A 21,680-nucleotide genomic window follows, 5' to 3' on the forward strand; every position below is an offset into this window, starting at 1 on the left:
ATAATGGCATGGATCTAGTTTATAGTATTGAAGGCAAGTTTGTCTAAAATTCTCAAACACATCAGCTAACAACTGTATGTCCGACTTTAGGTATAAATCATGATAATCACCCATTGTTTTAACTTGAATTTTTTCCATACATTAATTTTGAGCATGTTTGTAATCATCGTCTGAGATATGCTCATCTGTTAGTATGCTATAAAATTCATCTTTGTTTGGAAGTTCTGTCTCATTGAATTTATCAAAGCTATCCATGAAATCATAGGGATAAACACCTTTTCGAGTCATAAAATTGAATTTTCTGTTCTTGAATTGTTCTGAAGTATATTTTAAAGCCTCTTAATGGGAAGATTATTGACTAGTTTATCAAGAATTGAACTCATAAATTGAAAACTATCAATGAAAGTGAGATGATTTCCAAACATGAAAGCCATATAATTTTCCATATTATTTGGAATTGCATTAATGTTCATTTCACATTCTTCGCCTTTTTTATTCGTATATTTATTATTCTTAACAATCTGTCCAATTTCTTGCATGATAAAATGAGAATCATAACCTCTCAAATTACGAAATATTACTGGTATTTTATCACTGATTCGAAAGTTCAAATTACAATCTTGGTGAGCTGAACCTCTGTATTCTCCAGTTATGTGACAATGATCTCTTACTCGAATATCTTCGTTGGTATATTTAAGTTCACAAATATGGCATGTATCAGCGTTTTGAAATTGTCTCTCATCCTCTTTAATCATTTTTAGTGGTTTGTTAAATTCAGACTTGATAACTTTCTTACAATATCTCAACTCCTTAAGCATCTGTTCCATGAATTTGTAAGCAGCTCTCTAGCCACGATATATATGAAGAGGTTTCGTATACTTATCATCATAAGTACAAACAACGTTGTATCCATAACCACAGTCCGTATGTTTTTGATAAGCTTCAGTGAAAGATTCATCGTCAGCTGGTTGACAACCTTGTACTTTCTCTGTTATTGCTTCAAAGTCAGCATAGATTACAAATGGAACTGGTAGCTGCTTATGGTAATTATTGAATTCCAATATGTTGTTATCTTTAGTCGGCATCTTAATAGCTTGCGCTCCATTGATTACGAGACAATTGGCTTTGTGATCAGTTAATACCTTTTCAGAGCTAAAACACTGCAAACAACATATACAAAAGTGCTTTTTCTCCTTCTGTTTCGTTTTGTTAAACATAAATCTATTGAAATCTTTTATTAATACATAATGTGAGTTTTTCTCTTCTGTTATCAATAAAAGATTCAAATTTCTCTCCTTGCTAATATATATTGGATATCGTTGTTTAGTGTTATAGCCGAATACATTACCATTGATTTTATTCTGTTTTTCGATCTTGTTGATTTGTTTTATAGTCACTGGAAATTCAATTCCTGTGTAATCCAATTGTTCAACGAAAGCTTTATCAACTTTTTTGATCCTATGGGGATCTTTCTGTTGTGGATTTAAGTGTCTGATATGACACCAACGGAAGCATTCATCATCTTTGTTTTTCAGATTGATCAAACCCTCTTTACCATCTCTCAATTATGGTGGAAGTTGAAAATAAGAAGAACGTTTTGTGGATTATATAGAACAAAATTTATGTACTTATTATCAACTGATTGGATACGCCAGCCAGATCCCTCTGAAATCCATTGTGCAATGTGATATGATATGTGTTGCTTTGTTGATTGTAAAGAGTCTGCTACTTCTGTTTCAGTTATCATTGTCTCAGGTGCACTATTAAAGTATGCTGTTTTTGTCTGAACTTCATCAGCTTTATGGCTCTCAAGGGTGATCTTTAATGTCTCTGTGAATTTGAGACCTTTCATTTCATTCAATATCTTTTTAATAGGTTGACCAATAGCCAATCTTGTGCTTTGCATTTGAATCAGTGGATCTATGTCATTTTTAAGTTTATTTCATATGATTTAGTGAAACCCTTTAAAGCTTTGTTTGTCTCATTGATTCTTGTTCTTAATAGAGGAACAGGCTTCTTTGTTCTTGGTTTAAGCACTGGTTTATAATCATCTCGAAACTCAAGAGGTAGTTCAATATTTTCTTCATAAGCTTGAGCCATCTGTTTAACATTTTTGAACTGTGGAGCGAATTTAATTTTACGCTTTAATGTTTTGCGTTGATATATTGGAACAGGTCTCAAATTAATTATTATGTCAATGAGCTGATCTTTTGTCAGATTCTGTCATTCGTTTTTATTCATATCTATATTATAAGAAGATAATTTTTTTCCTATATTCTCTAAAGACAATTTTTTTTGCGTATATTTCGATTTTTCCATATTTTCTATACGTGGATTTTCTTTAAGTGTATTTTAAAAATTTGAAAACCGGTTTGAACCCACCATTTTGAATTTCTCGAACTTTTTAGATGTTGATCTGATGACGTAACGCCACAGCTATGGGGTGATGTAACGCCACAGCGTTTTCTACTCAGGCAAGTTTTTGTGGTTCGTTCGTTGCGCAGTATTTTGAATTCTGATAAGTCAAAAATTTCGAATTTTGATGAGTCAGCTTTGAAATATTATTTGAATATGGTTTTTCAAATAAATTAAACAATCAATTCGCGAATCAATTGCTCGCTAACGCGAGATCGTCGCCGCGCTCCCCAGTATTTGTCGCTTTGCTCCTCAATGAATAAAAAAAGAACCCGAGCTCTCTAACGCGAGATCGTCGCTACGCTCCTTAATAAATAACTTGAGCTCACTCATCAGGAATTCAATATTGCGCAATTTGAATGCAAAATACATATATCTTATTAGACGTTTTATTGTGTAGTATCGCTGAGTAATTTTACGAGTTGTGCCATATTTTGACGAGCCCGTAGGGGAAGTCAAAATACAAATAACGAGTAAAAATACTCAGCGATACTACACAACAAAACGTCTAATAAGTTATTTACTATCCAACACGCCAAACTGTTATTTCAGTGCGGGCGAATTTCGCGGATATTTATTTACGGGGAGTGGGTGACAGAAGTATGCGAAGCGGAACGGAATTGGCGCTTTATTGTGTTGCTGTTTCTATTTTCTTCGTTAAATGAAGAAATTTTCTTGTTGTCAAGCTGTTTTTCTTCGTTCGATTCACCTAATGAACTTTGATCTATATTTGCCAGCCATTCTGACTCTTCGTCGTCGGAAATATGACTCAAATGGTGCGCCATTTGTTTTTTTCCGTAACTACAATCCAATTCTTTGCTTGCGTGATGCGAGAAAACCTGTTTAACCGGTACTCTACAATAGACAAGTACAAATACCGCGTGATATTTGTACTCGTCTATGGCGTTATTTGTACTCGTCTAGGTATAGTTGGATAATAATGCGCAATATTGAATTCATGATGGGTGACCTCCAAGCCCCAATTACTATACTACTGGGGACTACTGAAAAGGAAAGTTTGAAGGAGTAATTCAGTGAGGTATTCAAGGTATTCAAACGCCTTTTTAGGCTGCTGAAATTTGATATCTTGACTTTAGGACTCAAATAACATGGGAAAGCGTCGAACTTTAGCAGAAGCTGATATGCTAGTTCAACGTCAATGGCATTATCCAACTGTGCTCCGTAGAGTACAAATAACGCGCGAGACGAGTACAAATATCACGCGATATTTGTACTCCAAAAATATCCGCGAAATTCGATCGCTCTGAAATAACAGTTTGGCGCGCCGGATAATAAATCTCTTCTTGGACGTTTTGTTGTGTAGTATCGCCGAGTATTTTTACGAGTTCTGCCCTATTATGACGAGCCCGTAGGGTTCGCCAAAATAGGGCACAACTCGTAAGATATACAGATATATATATATATTTTGTTTTCAAGCATAGATTTGGACAGAATCAGAATTTCTTTAAGTGATAGGATGGTTAAAAACGAAAAATGGCTCCGCTGAACTGAATAATCTGATATGGGTCTGAGCTTAAATGATTAGAGCAAACTTTCGTAGTGAAAAGCTGACTTAGGCTGACATCGACATCGATGGTTTTGCTTTAAATACTGATCCCGCAAAAAGCATTGAGACTAATGAAACTAACTCCATAAACATTATCACTAAGCAAAAATAAGATGAGAAGCACAAGATCGAGAACAAGAAGTGCAAATAAAATAAGACAATATATCTAAAGGAGACTATTAGGAAATTTTGCTCAGAACTGTGTATCTGTTGTGTTTTTCTATATCGGTTTGCTGATTAGTTGCCAACCAACTATTGTACTCACAACTGAAGAAAAACTTTCTCGTAAAGATCCCTTGATCTGTGTTTTTAACCAAAAGATTAATATCTCTCGCTCTAACCGAAAGAATCCAGGTTATGAAAGCGGAGAGGGCAGGATTGGCTAATTTCACAAAAATGAAGGAGTTTTTTTCAAAGAAACTTTATAGATAAGTGTATAAAATTGATTTAAAATGTGCCTTGCCTTTAAAATAAGATTATGTGCTTGAGATTTGTAACTCACAATAGAAATTGAGAGTGACCCGTCTCCAATTTAATTTAAATTTTAACTTTATTGCATTATCATTTTATAGTAATAATCTTTAAAAAAACATTTCACTGGACAGTTATTGATTATTCCTTGGTGTAGCTATTCAATGTGCAGCTTTTGTGATGGACCACTAGTGGAGATCTACATATGTAGACCTTCATTCTTCTCACTCATGAATCGAAATACGTTTCATTTGATTTATTTGAAAAAAGGAAAATGCACGATGGACTCCATTTTAGTTTTTGCATGGACACCTGTGATTCTCTGGAGGTGCTGTCATGAATGAAATGACTACTATTTCGGGCCCTTATTTGATTTACTTTAAATGTACAAATACCTTTCTTGTGAGGCCTTTGATGCATGGAAGTAACAATTTTACTCTAACACCATACAAAGTCATGATATTTTTAATTAATATATAGAGAAAAAAGAACTTACCTCATCACTCCCTGAATCAGTACCATCTTCATATTCAGACGATGATGAATACTATAAAATAAGCAGGAAAAAAAGATAATAAATCTATTGATCCACTTTCAGTGCTTTTAAAATTAGTCTGTAAGTACAAATGAACAGTGAAACCTACTCACTGAATTAAACACCCTTGTTGAAGGCACAAGTGTAGCAACTTGTCACAATAGTACCAAAGTCCCAAGTAAAGTAGCACTCAGTCAAATTTGTCAAAGAAAATACTTGATCACCATTCAACAATCTCAAGGAGGGTTAACAAGTCTATTCACCCGTTAATAAATCTATACTTAACTTCAGCAGTACAAGTTATAAAAACATTATTGGATCTTAACCTCCAGTAACCTTTCCATACAAATCACCCTTTCTAGGGGTTTACCAGCACAATAAGCCACAAGGAATGTTAGGATAGTATGAGAAAAGCTTGTAAATCAGTCATCAGGCCATGATTTACAAGCTTTTTGAGTGTCCTCCTAACATCACAAGTAGGTTTATTGAGCTGGCAAACTTCTAGGAAGTCAGTGTAGCTTATTATTTTATGAAATAACTATGGGAAAGGTTCTTCATAGAAATAGGAATCTGTATCCTATTTCGTGATCAAATGTCTTATTCTTAACAAGTTCATTGGATGACAAGGTTAACCAATCACAGATGCTGAAAGAATAGGACAAAGGTACAGGCTTAGCACCACACACAAAATTCACGTATCGAGGCAACAAAAACATTTAAAAGTTCTCTGAAAGCTGTAAAAGTCATATCAAAGGAAAGAAAAAAGGCAAACTGCCACGGTACAATGTATCCAATAATTTTAAAGTTATTTTAAAGTTCTTTCAAGGTGGAAATCTAGTAGATTGCGGTGTGAGTCATTTTTCCTGAGAGTACAAGACTACAAAAAACTTTGCAAGTTTACAAACTTCACAGACTGACGAAGGTATTGAGAATAAAGGTTACCAGAAACCCTGCTTTAGAAATTTATCATGAATTTATTCATACCATATTTCTTCATTAATGCTAAATAACCGATATAATAGAAAGCACTGAAAGCGCGTAAAACTGGAAGTATATTTACAGCACATCCAAGGACTCCATACAGGCTTTTACAATAAGGTTTCTAAGTAAATGTTAACTAAACAAAAAGACAAGTGTGTTATTAATGCTATTCCAGTCTGGTGAAAGCAAAACTTTTTATTGTGTTCTTTTGCATATGCTTTTTTCTGTATTTTCGGTTTTTTCCTCTTATTCCTTCGCTCCCACTGGGGTGGGCCGGAATGTCCATTTTTGTGATCCATCCTCAGGAAGTTTTCCTTGTGGTCCTTTATGAGAATCATTATCCTCTGTCTTAATCATCAAGTAAACCAAAAGACACAAAAAGCTAAAAGTAATTCATTGTCCTTAAGTGTAGTCAAGCATGGTGCTTTTTCAACATAGCATCCCAAGATATTCCAGGACTTGTGAAATAATGGCATGGATCTAGTTTATAGTATTGAAGGCAAGTTTGTCTAAAATTCTCAAACACATCAGCTAACAACTGTATGTCCAACTTTAGGTATAAATCATGATAATCACCCATTGTTTTAACTTGAATTTTTTCCATACATTAATTTTGAGCATGTTTGTAATCATCGTCTGAGATATGCTCATCTGTTAGTATGCTATAAAATTCATCTTTGTTTGGAAGTTCTGTCTCATTGAATTTATCAAAGCTATCCATGAAATCATAGGGATAAACACCTTTTCGAGTCATAAAATTGAATTTTCTGTTCTTGAATTGTTCTGAAGTATATTTTAAAGCCTCTTAAAGGAAAGTTTGAAGGAGTAATTCAGTGAGGTATTCAAACGCCTTTTTAGGCTGCTGAAATTTGATATCTTGACTTTAGGACTCAAATAACATGGGAAAGCGTCGAACTTTAGCAGAAGCTGATATGCTAGTTCAACGTCAATGGCATTATCCAACTGTGCTCCGTAGAGTACAAATAACGCGCGAGACGAGTACAAATATCGCGTGATATTTGTACTCCAGAAATATCCGCGAAATTCGATCGCTCTGAAATAACAGTTTGGCGCGCCGGATAATAAATCTCTTCTTCGACGTTTTGTTGTGTAGTATCACCGGGTATTTTTACTAGTTCTGCCATATTATGACGAGCCCGTAGGGTTCGCCAAAATAGGGCACAACTCGTAAGATATACAGATATATATATATATATTTTGTTTTCAAGCATAAATTTGGACAGAATCAGAATTTCTTTAAGTGATAGGATGGTTAAAAACGAAAAATGGCTCCGCTGAACTGAATAATCTGATATGGGTCTGAGCTTAAATGATTAGAGCAAACTTTCGTAGTGAAAAGCTGACTTAAGCTGACATCGACATCGATGGCTTTGCTTTAAATACTGATCCCGCAAAAAGCATTGAGACTAATGAAACTAACTCCATAAACATTATCACTAAGCAAAAATAAGATGAGAAGCACAAGATTGAAAACAAGAAGTGCAAATAAAATAAGACAATATATCTAAAGGAGACTATTAGGAAATTTTGCTCAGAACTGTGTATCTGTTGTGTTTTTCTATATCGGTTTGCTGATTAGTTGCCAACCAACCATTGTACTCAGAACTGAAGAAAAACTTTCTCGTAAAGATCCCTTGATCTGTGTTTTTAACCAAAAGATTAATATCTCTCGCTCTAACCGAAAGAATCCAGGTTATGAAAGCGGAGAGGGCAGGATTGGCTAATTTCACAAAAATGAAGGAGTTTTTTTCAAAGAAACTTTATAGATAAGTGTATAAAATTGATTTAAAATGTGCCTTGCCTTTAAAATAAGATTATGTGCTTGAGATTTGTAACTCACAATAGAAATTGAGAGTGACCCGTCTCTAATTTAATTTAAATTTTAACTTTATTGCATTATCATTTTATAGTAATAATCTTTAAAAAAACATTTCACTGGACAGTTATTGATTATTCCTTGGTGTAGCTATTCAATGTGCAGCTTTTGTGATGGACCACTAGTGGAGATCTACATATGTAGACCTTCATTCTTCTCACTCATGAATCGAAATACGTTTCATTTGATTTATTTGAAGAAAGGAAAATGCACGATGGACTCCATTTTAGTTTTTGCATGGAACACCTGTGATTCTCTGGAGGTGCTGTCATGAATGAAATGACTACTATTTTGGGCCCTTATTTGATTTACTTCAAATGTACAAATACCTTTCTTGTGAGGCCTTTGATGCATGGAAGTAACAATTTTACTCCAACACCATACAAAGTCATGATATTTTTAATTAATATATAGAGAAAAAAGAACTTACCTCATCACTCCCTGAATCAGTACCATCTTCATATTTAGACGATGATGAATACTTTAAAATAAGCAGGACAAAAAGATAATAAATCTATTGATCCACTTTCAGTGCTTTTAAAATTAGTCTGTAAGTACAAATGAACAGTGAAACCTACTCACTGAATTAAACACCCCTGTTAAAGGCACAAGTGTAGCAACTTGTCACAATAGTACCAAAGTCCCAAGTAAAATAGCACTCAGTCAAATTTGTCAAAGAAAATACTTGATCACCATTCAACAATCTCAAGGAGGGTTAACAAGTCTATTCACCCGTTAATAAATCTATACTTAACTTCAGCAGTACAAGTTATAAAAACATTATTGGATCTTAACCTCCAGTAACCTTTCCATACAAATCACTAAAATTTTTCACAAATTTAATAAAGCAATAGATCACCCTTTCTAGGGGTTTACCAGCACAATAAGCCACAAGGAATGTTAGGATAGTATGAGAAAAGCTTGTAAATCAGTCATCAGGCCATGATTTACAAGCTTTTTGAGTGTCCTCCCAACATCACAAGTAGGTTTATTGAGCTGGCAAACTTCTAGGAAGTCAGTGTAGCTTATTATTTTATGAAATAACTATGGGAAAGGTTCTTCATAGAAATAGGAATCTGTATCCTATTTCGTGATCAAATGTCTTATTCTGAACAAGTTCATTGGATGACAAGGTTAACCAATCACAGATGCTGAAAGAATAGGACAAAGGTACAGGCTTAGCACCACACACAAAATTCACGTATCAAGGCAACAAAAACATTTAAAAGTTCTCTGAAAGCTGTAAAAGTCATATGAAAGGAAAGGAAAAAGGCAAACTGCCACGGTACAATGTATCCAATAATTTTAAAGTTCTTTTAAAGTTCTTTCAAGGTGGAAATCTAGTAAATTGCGGTGTGAGTCATTTTTCCTGAGAGTACAAGACTACAAAAAACTTTGCAAGTTTACAAACTTCACAGACTGACGAAGGTATTGAGAATAAAGGTTACCAGAAACCCTGCTTTAGAAATTTATCATGAATTTATTCATACCATATTTCTTCATTAATGCTAAATAACCGATATAATAGAAAGCACTGAAAGCGCGTAAAACTGGAAGTATATTTACAGCACATCCAAGGACTCCATACAGGCTTTTACAATAAGGTTTCTAAGTAAATGTTAACTAAACAAAAAGACAAGTGTGTTATTAATGCTATTCCAGTCTGGTGAAAGCAAAACTTTTTATTGTGTTCTTTTGCATATGCTTTTTTCTGTATTTTCGGTTTTTTCCTCTTATTCCTTCGCTCCCACTGGGGTGGGCCGGAATGTCCATTTTTGTGATCCACCCTCAGGAAGTTTTCCTTGTGGTCCTTTATGAGAATCATTATCCTCTGTCTTAATCATCAAGTAAACCAAAAGACACAAAAAGCTAAAAGTAATTCATTGTCCTTAAGTGTAGTCAAGCATGGTGCTTTCATATAAGGAAGTCAGAGTTTACCACTACAAGAGTACATAGGTTTGCCAACTGTATCGACCAACAACAGCATGTGTAGAACCTGAGTTATTTGATAACCCATTGTAAAATCTCATCCTTCAATGCCAGGTGCATCTTTTTCGGGCACCTAAGTTTTGCCTACATGCTCTTTCCATTTCTAGCATTCTTTAAGTTATACCCTATAATTTTATGACAAGTACGTCACCTGACAGCATAGTGAGAGAAGGTCTCCGAAATATGTTAATGACATTGTGTAAAATGAAGGATAATAAACAATAGCCTACTTTTGACTAAAAATTATGCACAGATATTTGTAGCAAAATGCCTTGGGATGTGTGTTTTGACTTCTACATAAGTAGTATAAAGGATAATTCGTTTAAAGCCATGAAGTACTTGCTTTAACGTGCTCCAAATGGCACAGCATGCGCACTGGTGAAGAGCAAACACGCTTCAATTCCGATATCGTGTAGTAGAACTTTACACATACATAAAATGCGGCATGTAGAGTCCGTGTATGTATGCCCTAATATCATTGATACCAGGGCTCGAAATTGTGCCTGCATCGGGTGCATTTGCAAATAGAGATCTCGCTTCTGGGGATAAAATTCCTCCATTGGTGAGCCTGGTGTCTTACTTGTTACTGGTTGCTGTAGTTTTATCCGAAAAATCCTGCGAAATTCAAGTTAAGTGTTGCGTGACTTTTATGGTTGATTTCTTGCTGAGAAACGTATCACAGGCACACTTTTTCAGAAACCTCGTCATGCAACGCCCATGAAACGTCTAGGAATTCTTCGTTTCTAGTCTAGTCCAGGTTACTTTTGCGACTAAAATTTTCGAACTCGCGACTAAATTTTAGGAATTACTCCCAAAAAGCGACCGTGATTTTTTTTTTAATTTCGAGCTCTGGATACTTAAGAGCAAATCCGTACAAAAATCAAACATTGCATGGCAAAGTTGAAAAATTAAAATTCGCTGTTCTTTTGTATACAAGTAGCCTTTTGAAAGTATACAACTGCTGTGTAGTTTTTTCCTTGAAATATTATCTTTTTCTGAAAAAAAACCAATCGATTTGGTGACACACCAACAAAGCGAAACAGAAATTGGCGAAACAGAATAGAAATTGATGATGTCTCAATTTCTATTCTCTACTTTTGCATGACCCATAATGCTTTGTGCCTTGGGGGTAACCAGAGTAAACAAAAGGGCAGATCCTGGTGCTCAAAGCAAGGTGAGTTTGAAACTCCCAAAACCCTTAAAGGAAGTGTCCAGTTTAACTAAACCGAGGCTGAAAGAAATTTGCAAAGTACTATTTATTGAATTAAAAAATCAATTGGTAAAAAGGCGCTTGTCAACGTCGTATGTAATGCTTTAAAAATCTCCACTTTGGGTCCTGGAAGCAATGCTACCAAACAATCCTCTAGTTCATGCACAAACACTCCAACAATTATGTTCCTTCAAAAGCTAAAAGACTGGCAGAAAAACTTGAATGGAGTACCACTACTGATGGAAGAATCCATAGTAAAAGAGTACTTGACTGGAGCTGGCTACGATAAGAAAGCAGTGAGAAAATACAAAACACTACCTGCATGGGAGCACAAGAAAGGAATTCATTCAGTCAAGTAAGTTTACAATTTAGAATAGTAATACTGATCTGTTTTAAAAGTTGTTAAATCGATTCTTTTCTTTGCCTTGTTTCTTCAGAGTTCATTTGCTTCCTGAATACAAGAACTTTTGGGCTCTAAGAGGCAGTTGTAATCCCTGGTTTTCTATTGACCGTGAAGAAAGTAAACTGATGTACTTGGTACTACAAAGGTCTACAAGCAAGCCAGCGTTTTCCTAATGCACATGTACTGTTGGGTATGTTTGTTCTCCCATTTATAAAACAGCTAATACACATAGCTGTGAATGATTTTTTCTGATGTAGTATTTATTATTTATTTATAGATTGAGAGGTGACTACAGCCATATTGGAGCACTTCTTTTTATGCTCTGTGATGTTGTGGCAGAGGAAAAACAGCAGCTTCCACCAGATCTCACTTGCACTGATTTGCCATGCTCATGGTCTGATCCTAAGGGTAACAGCATTTCACTTATTGTTCAAACACTTTTAATTTTACTCTTTTGGAAACATTTTTGTTCATTTTATTTTATTAGGCAGGTGCCAAGGTTGAGCCAGTCCTTGTGGAAGATATAAATTTCTACAAAGCCAAGTTTGGAAATGAGCCCCTCTAAAGAAATTGAAGCCTACTCCAACCATAACAGAGAAATATTTTGCAATTGCTGATCTGGAAAAAAGAAAAGATGGAGGAACACAAAATAACTTGAAAAGAAATATTCATGGTGCAAATCAAGGTAGTCCACTGCCACCAATCCTCCATATTTTTAGTAGTAAAGAAAATTACATTCTTTCTGAAACTGTAGTTCATGATCTCCCTGATGTTATGACAGCCGATGACATAAATCTTGTTTTTTGTCACGAAATACAAGTTGATTTTGAAGAGAATGAAAGAACCAAACAGGAGAACATTAGAAGCCCTATAAGGGATCATCCAGCATCTTTATCCGATATTCTTAGGAAAGCAGAGGCAATCATTGAGAAGATTAGCGTGGATGATGACAGAATTAATGAAAGTGAAAAAGCCACAAAAAAACGGTCCAGGAGCTCCCAGTTGCATGCTGAGCGCTTCCCTAGAATCACTGCATCCAAGTGTAAGCGTGCTCTCATAAAAGAAACAACAAGCCCCACCAAAGCCATGCAAGACATTCTCTGTTACAACAAAGCCTTTCAATCACAATACATGAGGGACGGAATCAAATAAGAACTAGAAATTGTTTTTCCAACGAACCGAGTGGGGAACCTGAGTAAGAGCCAGTTAAACCACAGGTGACCCAAGCCATGTCACAGGCTCTTTCACAGTGGATTATTAAAGAGTTTGTAGAGTGGTTTAGTTGGCCTTGCTTTTGAGTTCTGTAAATGTAAAGTTGTATGAAATAATCAAAGAAATAAAATCTTACCTTCATAGAGAGTAGTCTGTTGGCCTAGCCACAAGTTTCTGATGAATCCTAAAAATTTTGCCGATAAAAGTGTCTAAAAGTTGCCAAAAATTTGCTATTTTTTTCAAAAAGTTGCCGAAAAGTTGCACTGAATTTCCAAAATGTTGCCAAAAAGTTGCCAAAATTTTTCTACTTTTCGTACCTTTTTAGGGTGTTTAAGATTAACAATTCGCACATCGCTTCTTATCAAAAATTTATTTGTCAAAGTCCAATGATAATATCAGAGGCTCTTTCCATTTCACTTGATCAACAAATAGTGTATCAAAATGACAGATTCATCTGAGTTGGATGTACTGGAATCACTGTAATTGTCCGCCATCTTGAATAACGTGCAACGTGATACCGTTGACCTCGTGATAAGGCATCACAAATATCAACCCATGGGGGGCCCTAATTATTGTATTTTAGAATAAATTGAATAAATGTCTATCGAAAACTGACCAATGTGGCTCAAAACACGAAGAAAGTGGCTTCAAAGAACCTCAAAAATCCCAAAGTTGCCAAAAATTCTAAAAGTGGCCAAAATTCTAAAAAGTTGCCAAAAATCTCAAAAGTTGCCGAAATGTTGTCGAGCAACTTGTGGCTAAGCCTGGTAGTCTGTGTTGTTCTCCTCGTGATTTGAGGCTGTTGTCATGTGTTTTAGCTTGACGCCCCAATCACCACCAAGTCACCGTGCACAAGATACGGGAAGGTAGGAAACTTCTGTTGACACATGCTCGCCAAAATCGCTCGAAAACAACACTTAAATATTTTTTCTCGAATCAAAACTTGGCAGCACGAAAGCCAAATAGTTGCCCTTTAACAAATAGTTGCCCTTCAAACACCAACCCTTCACACATACTAAGGTCTGAGGATTTGAATAACATACTGTTGTCTTTCCGCAATGTCATTGGTAAGCGATGACAATGGTTTTTTACAAATCTTACCCGGGGTTCCTTAGTATCTATGAAGGGTTGGTGTTAGAAGACCATGGGGAGGACCCGTTGAGAGAGATTTGACCAGGGTCCAGGTTGACTGCGCATTAATGGTCTCTCAGCTGGACAAGATGTTCCTTTGACGCATTAGAAGAATTTAGAACGGCCGTTAATTTGAAATTCTCGCTGAATTCGCTGCTCGACAAACCAACTTTTGTGGAACCTTTTTCAGTGAACTTAAAGGGCAACTATTTGGCTTTCATGCTGCCAAGTTTTAATTGGAGGTAAAGTATTTAAGTGTTGTTTTCGAGCGATTTTGGCAAACATGTGTCAACAGAAGTTTCCTACCTTCCCGTATCTTGTGCACGGTGGCAGAGATGACACGATATTAAAAGGTATTTGTCACCCACGATATTAAAAGGTAATCAAATGGTTTTCTCGTGAAATTAGGAAATAATTTCACTCATCGCCACTTAATTACACATACTTATATTGTCGCGGCATGCAAAATACGTAGGGTAGTTCTGTCAATTGAAACCATCGAGACCTCCCTGTTTTAAACTGATTTGACTGAAATCTTCGGAGCAACGATCGTCAAAAACAAAAGAAAAGAGATATATGGCAAAAAGACCCAATCTTGGCTGCTGAGAATACTTTATCCACCCTATGTACTAGTTACTGTTACGAACTCTTGCTCAGCCTGATATGCAAATTTTGTCTTGCTTTGCAAGTGAGACGTAATTTGCATATATATAGTTTCAAATCGGATTCATGGTAAACAGTATGGGAACACATGCTTGAACTTGTTGGCTTTAATGTCAGCCCTTTTACGGTTTCCTCAGAATTTTCAGGAAAAATTGTGTTAACAGTACAAAGAGTACAAATCTGAAAAGTGAACTACGAAGAATTTGTCAAAAACTAAGCCGGTTTTGATCGTGGCTGCAGCGGCGGGCTTCTCTGTTCATGATAAACCTGACGAATGAAATTAGACAAACGGTAAAATGAAGCACTTCGAAACTTCGAGAATCGAGAATATCATATCCAAGTTGAGGTCAGTATATTTGCTTTGTTCCTTACGCTTTTTGAGGTGCCAAGATTTCTAAAACAAAAACAATTTTGTTTTTGTTAATGGTCACGCACACACGAATATGACATGATTTTAAGTATTTCGTTCACGATTTTCAACAAATTCTTAAAATCCCTCATTCATTTCCCCAAAGCAAACTTAACATATTTTGAAATATCGTTAACTCGTTATTGTCATTCTTAATCTTACGAAGTTCTATTCAAAGGCACTCGCTCAAAATTATCGTTATTTTTCGCCTACCGTTTTAAGAAGCCCGGGAGAGCCATAACTTCTTTACTTTACTTCTCTTGAATACTCAGATAATCTAATGTTTATAAAATCATGGTGTTTAGACCATGGTAAGTGATACAACAAATTGGAACTATGATGGCTTTTTCTATCGCAGTAGTTTTGACAAACGAGTCAATTGAATCATGACTAATTTCAAACCTGTTTGCGCTTGTTAGGGATCGCCAAATTGTGCCCGCCTAAGTTGAAAACGGTTTCCATCGTTTTTCTCCGGAATTAACAGATATTTCAAGGAAAAAACTACATTCATATACTTACTAAAGGCTATCTATATGCAAATGACGAGTGAATTTGATTTTTTTTTAGCTTTGCTGAAGATTTGCAATTTTCTTTGATTCTTGCACGGATCTACTCTTAACATATAGTCTCACTCGAGAGACATCAGTTATACAAAAGATTCACGAAAACTTGAAGTGCCCTCACAGTTATCTTACCAGCAAAACAAAAAGGTTTTTGTAGTGCTGATACAGATAAAAATGGCGATTGTGCTAAATTTCACACTTCACAGTCGAAAATCGCGCTAAACGCAAGTATTATCAGGGCTCCTATTAAATTCTAGCTGAAAATTATTGGGAAAAGAACGATAAGTTTTGAAGATGATAAGTTTCGAACGATAAATTTCGAAGATGATAAGTTTCGGAGATGGTGACAAGGAAAGCGACTATAGCAAGCGAAATCAGCGACTGGAATAGTCGAATACGATTCAGTTTAAGCTTCCAGTAGGTATGCTTAGCTTAAATTACTGAGACGACAAACATTGAAATACAGAAGATAACATAAATAATAAATTAAGGAAAGACATCCGTATAAAACCATACCAATCAAAAAGAAATTCGTAATCCCGAAAGTAATCTATTGTTTTGCATCTGCTTTCTTTTATCCAAGAATTGTAGACATAGTGAAGTATGAAGTTAAACGGAAATATTGCCTAACAACAACAAACATATGAAACATATGTATGAACTGCGGTTATGAAACGTATATGTGCACGATCCTTCGCAGTAAAGCACTATGTGAGCAATAGTGAAAATCAGACCTGAAAAAAATTTCAGGCCTGTACGGGATTCGAACCACTGACCTCTGCGATACTAGTGCAGCGCTCTACCAATTGAGCTAACAAGCCATCTAGGAGCAGGCCATCAAATTAATTCGACATAAACCCGTAGATGATAAATCAAACAACAACAAACATATGAAACATATGTATGAACTGCGGTTATGAAACGTATATGTGCACGATCCTTCGCAGTAAAGCACTAATCCTGTACAGGCCTGAAATTTTTTTCAGGTCTGATTTTCACTATTGCTCAAATAGTACTTTACTGCGAAGGATCGTGCGCATATACGTTTCATAACCGCAGTTCATACATATGTTTCATATGTTTGTTGTTGTTTGATTTATCATCTACGGGTTTATGTCGAATTAATTTGATGGCCTTCTCCCAGTTGGCTTGTTAGCTCAATTGGTAGAGCGCTGCCCTAGTATCGCAGAGGTCAGTGGTTCAAATCCCGTACTGGCCTGAAATTTATTTCAGGTCTGATTTTCACTATTGCTCAAATAGTGCTTTACTGCGAAGGATCGTGCACTTATACGTTAAATATTGCCTAAATTAATACATACACTGGAATTATCACTGGAAGAAGAACTGGTAAATACCTCAGCCATTTCCAACTTCTGCCGATAAATCCGCCGATGAAATCAGCAGTTCACTTTCACGCGGGCGTAAATCTTTTGAAGAAGCTCAGAAACCAGGCTCAACTCAGTAGCCAAGCCTACTGAATTTGTACCCAGGCCTTTACTTCCTTGCGTCACCCTTTTCCTTCACCCGATTCGCCTTTAATCTACCGCTTATAAGCGAATCTAATTATACCAAATTACCGCATACATGCTGATAAAGTAGGACCTATTTACCTACCGAGAACAAAACAAAGGCCAAAACAAAACAAAGGAAATGATTTCAGAATGTTTTTCTATTCTTCAGTAATCTTCACGCGTGGAATTTTATCCATGAACTCTTTTTACCAGATGTAAAAGCGATGAATTTTCCTCTTTCGCTTGAACCTTGTCACATGTCAAGTGCGACTGCGATACCGAAGACATTCTGAAATCATTTCCTTTGTTTTGTTTTCCTTTGTTTTGTTTTGTTTTGGCCTTTGTTTTGTTCTCGGTAGGTAAATAGGTCCTACTTTATCAGCATGTATGCGGTAATTTGGTATAATTAGATTCGCTTATAAGCGGTAGATTAAAGGCGAATCGGGTGTTTCCTTTTTGCCACTAGCTTATGTCGTCACACTGGAAAATACAAGAAACATCGGCGTGTAGTAAACACATGTAGCATTGCAGTTGTGTCATCCGTTGCAGTTATGTCCTCACAACTAATAACCAATAGAATGTGGTTTTATTTCTTCCAATCAAAAGGCGTTGTGAACGTGTCTGTTGCTTGTCACTTTCCAACTAGGGGAGGGATGCAATGCAAAAATATTGATGGTAAGAAGATCGCTAAGATTTGCGCGCTCGGAGGTTAAGAATTTCACGGGATATCCTTGTTTCATGAGCTATCCTTGGTGTCGTTTGGGACACTTCGGATTGGTGAAAGATTAAGATTAAGATTGCGTTTTTAAGTGCGAATTATTGGCGAAATTTTCTTCGATACGTTGGAAAGCTTAGGAAGACGAGAATTTGATATTGCCTCGTGGCTTCGATTACCCTGATGCCAGAGGTTCTCTTCTCTCTACCGGAGTACGAGAATCCGGCGCGAAGCGCCGACCAACGAGCTGCAAAGCAGCTGATTTGCAGCTCGTTGGTCGGCGCTTCGCGCCGAATTCTCGTACTCCAGTAGAGAGAAGAGAACCTCTGGGACCAGGGTAGGCTTCGATTCCCTTATTAGTTTGGAGTGCGTTGGTGATCGAAGTTGTGCTTTTCTATCGGACCTAGTAGTGTAAGGTAAGGTTTCGGTTGCACTTCATGCTAGTATTTTTGTTACATTTAAATATTACAACCATTCTTCAAAGATCGCGTTCAAGTTTCGGGCTAAATACTGTCAAATGTATACCGATAAAGCGTCCGAGTAACTACTAACCTGGATTCATTGAATCCTTCTGTGTCGAGGGATGATTTTTTTTATTATTATTTTGTTTGGGACATGCAAAACTAGATGATACATATTTACAAAACGAGACAGATCTCCGTGTTTCAATGACCGCAAATTTGTGATTTTCTTCCAGCCTCATTATAATTTTTATTATGTTACATGTAGCAATCTCATAGTGTCTACAGTGATGGTTATTACGGAGACAATTGAAGACATGTATTCATTGTAATTGTATGGGACTACGCAAAAATTCAACCTCTGGTATGGTTGATGCCAAACATCATATATCCTGGAAAGTTAACTCACAAACTGTTGACACGTATGATGAAGATCTGGTATCTTTTATAAAGGATAGGGTGCTCTTTCCCATGCTCTCCAGCAAGAAACAGTTGGGTTACAATGCATTAAATCATTCTCTTTGCTCGCCCAGAAGAGGACAGATTTGCAGCAAAATTACTCTTCACTTAATATTATGTGCTTTTTGATTGAAATCAGTGGCTGACATAAGCCACTTTCTTTCTTTTGATCTATTTAGAATAAAGCCCTTTGAACTAAATCATAAGGAATATGATAATAATATGCATGTTATATGTTACCACACTTTACATACTTTTTCAACTATGTGTTTTCAATATTGAAATGAAATAAGTACTTATTCATGCACAATTGAATACTTAACTCAGTAGAGACTATTTCCTATTATTAGCAATTATTGCTTCTACATGTGTTAGCAAGAACTTGGTCTTGTTGGCTTTCATTGTGAGCCTTTGGTGATCCATAGATTAGGGGAGACACTTGCTGCAACTATCTTTGCAAAGAAAATACTAATCTTTTCACCCTTACTTAATTTCATACATAAAGGCATGGATGACAACCAGCAGCAAAGCAAAGTAAACAAAAGTGCCAATGAGGTGGTAAGCTCCATTGTAAACATTTTCTTGGAAAATTATGCACTAGTTAGAAAAAGGTAAATGTTGTGATTAATTTTTGTCCTTGGTACAAGCATAATTTTCCTTTGGTTTTGTTAATGATATGGATGAAAATGCATTTTGTGTAAAGAAAGATAAAATGTAGCTCCCAGAGTGTATGTTATGATGAGATGATGTGTCACCATCAATTTGGCCTCAGCTATTAAAAGTAAAAGAATTAAACTAAGGATGAAACTGAACCACAGCATACCTATACTAAACTCTCATTTTAATTGTATCAATATTATTATTTTTCTGGTGTTCACCCAATAGATTCAATCCACCGACAGACAAATATGGCACCTGTACATTTTACCATTACTCTTAGGCTAAGGCACATGTAGAAAGCAATATTTCTCAAAACAACAACGTATGCAAGGTTTAAATTTTTCAGACCTTTACTGCTTGATTTTATGAGTGGTTCCAGGATTTTCTTGCACAAAGAGGTCTGGTTGAGTGTAGCAGTCGCCATATTTTTCAGTATGATGGTTTCACAGTAACTGTTGTAAGAAGTATGGTACCCTTCTCCAATATTAATTTTGCAAACTTGTCACTGACAAAGAGCTAGTTCATGATTAGACACTGATCATTTCGTTGATTGCCATGCTCTACATTTATCGTTGAAGTATCACCATATCTAACTGTGTATAAGTCGACTCTTTATGACGGAAAAATTAGCCCAAAAAATCACTCTTGTCTTTTACACAGATCATAGAATGATAAAGACCTGACCCAAGCAATCCAAGAAATTAGCATAACAATTGCCTGAAGTCCATTAGGAAAACCAGGTTCACAAAACAAGTTCTAATTGTGTTCAAGTTTTGTCAGTTTTCAGTGCGTTCTTCGTTGTGATGAAATTTTGTGGGCCGAGGCCAGGAACGTGTTCGATAATTGAGTCAGTTTGCTAGACATAACGTCTCGTAGTCACGTTCGACGCACTAAAAACTACTATAAAACGAATACAAGAATTGTAAAAACGTGTAAAATGGTATATAAAAAGTCACTTGTAAAAATGTAGCGGAATTCCAAATCGATTTCGATCAATTACGATCCTCATCAGTAGTACTCCGCCATGTAAGTTATTGTATTACAACTGATGAAGCTCTCAGACCGAAAGGTTTTTTATAAAACTTTTTAGATTTTTTATTGAGTAGATGTCTTCCCTCGCTCGAAGTTGTCCATCCTCGTGTGCCACATTACTTCTTCTATTATTTATCGAGGTTTGTACTGTAAATCCTTTTGGATTCTTCTGGCGCGGCGTCTCTGTCGGTTCGAAGTCTGTTAACTTGTTATGTATATATATATATATATATATATATATATATACATGTATATATATATGTGTATGGAGTTTAACTGATGAGTGGATCAACTTTTGTTGGTCTACGAAACAGGCTGTATTAAAATCCATACGTGCGTCACTTGAGTAGTCCATTTGCTACTATATATATATATATATATATATATATATATATATATAATGTGTGGTAGTCGGAAAAAACAACTACAAATACATCCCTACAGACCTGTTTCGTGGTTGCCCACTCATCAGGGGATTTTAAATCTGTAGGGATGTATCTGTAGTTGTTTTTTTCCGACTACCACACATTATACCCGCTCTATTATTTGTATCGAGCACTGTTTCACGGACACCAGGCTTAATCCCTCTATATATATATATATATATATATATATATATATATATATAGATATATATATAGATATATATATATATCTATATATATATTTAATATAATTTCAGAGCTGAGGAAAGAGTTTCCTGCAATCTGATTGGTCGAGCGGTTTCTTATATGACGCTATTTAAACCGCTCCACGCGGTTTATATAAAATGTTAAAATAAAATGTTAATAAATGTTACTAAAATGTTATGATTTTAGAAGTTTCTCTGTTGTTCAGCTCTGAAATTATACTGAAACAATTATTCGCCTCAGGTTCGGTGAATATTGTCGAATAATCCCCTCGACTTCGTCTCGGGGATTATTCGACGATATTCACCGAACCTGAGGCGAATGATTGTTAAATATAAACGAATAAACAAAAAATAAAGTTGTTTAACTTATCCTTTGAGAGCTCGATGCAGAAATGTGCGGAGCAAAATACACATGTGAAAGAAAGAAACTATTACTAGTTGCTCGAGCTTCACACTCTGGTTTAACCCACCGTACAGTCAGAATGTCCGATCAAACATCGCAAAATCATTCTTTCGCCTGATTGATAAGCATTTCCCAAAGTCACAAGAGCTCCATAAAATGTTCAATAGTAACAACCTGAAGGTCAGATACAGCTGCACTATTGTGGAACATGGCTAATATAATCAAGAGCCACAATCAGGAAATCCTAAATGAAAACGACGAGGCATCCAACGAAAAAAAATGCAACTGCAGAAACAAGAACGTTTGCCCTCTTGACGGTGCGTGCCTCACCGGAAACATCATCTACGCACAGGCATCCCAAG

General features: G+C 35.9%; 2 protein-coding genes, 1 long non-coding RNA gene and 1 pseudogene across 7 annotated transcripts in view; 3 read left to right on the top strand and 1 right to left on the bottom strand.

Annotated features, from left to right (window-relative positions):
• LOC148720459 (uncharacterized) overlaps positions 1–17,026 on the bottom strand; it is a 30,147-nt gene extending 13,121 nt beyond the window's left edge. Inside the window, exons 1-3 of one of the 5 annotated variants that reach the window (XM_088738921.1) lie at positions 16,766–17,026; positions 8,297–8,347; positions 4,950–5,000 (exon numbers count right to left, since the gene is read on the bottom strand). In XM_088738921.1, coding sequence (XP_088595047.1) covers positions 4,950–5,000; positions 8,297–8,347; positions 16,766–16,810 — 147 coding nt within the window. In that variant the 5' untranslated portion in view covers positions 16,811–17,026. The remainder of the gene's footprint in view (positions 1–4,949; positions 5,001–8,296; positions 8,348–16,765) is intronic. The other 4 variants (XM_088738922.1, XM_088738923.1, XM_088738925.1 and 1 more) reach the window with 4 other exon arrangements.
• The window catches only part of LOC148720458 (uncharacterized), a 50,880-nt pseudogene that overhangs the window by 19,272 nt on the left and 9,928 nt on the right, over positions 1–21,680 (top strand).
• LOC111337840 (uncharacterized) lies at positions 8,337–12,823 on the top strand. The gene is made up of 4 exons (XM_022944209.2): positions 8,337–11,420; positions 11,503–11,658; positions 11,746–11,876; positions 11,956–12,823. Exons 1-2 carry the CDS (start codon positions 11,248–11,250, stop codon positions 11,639–11,641), a joined length of 312 nt encoding a protein of 103 aa, XP_022799944.2. The 5' UTR covers positions 8,337–11,247; the 3' UTR covers positions 11,642–11,658; positions 11,746–11,876; positions 11,956–12,823.
• On the top strand, positions 17,948–20,275 carry LOC148720460 (uncharacterized). The gene is made up of 3 exons (XR_015993295.1): positions 17,948–18,088; positions 19,098–19,203; positions 19,913–20,275. It is a non-coding gene; the product is annotated as an uncharacterized LOC148720460 (long non-coding RNA).

This window comes from Stylophora pistillata, chromosome 11 (genome assembly GCF_964205215.1).
Source record: "Stylophora pistillata chromosome 11, jaStyPist1.2, whole genome shotgun sequence".
NCBI lineage: Eukaryota > Metazoa > Cnidaria > Anthozoa > Scleractinia > Pocilloporidae > Stylophora > Stylophora pistillata.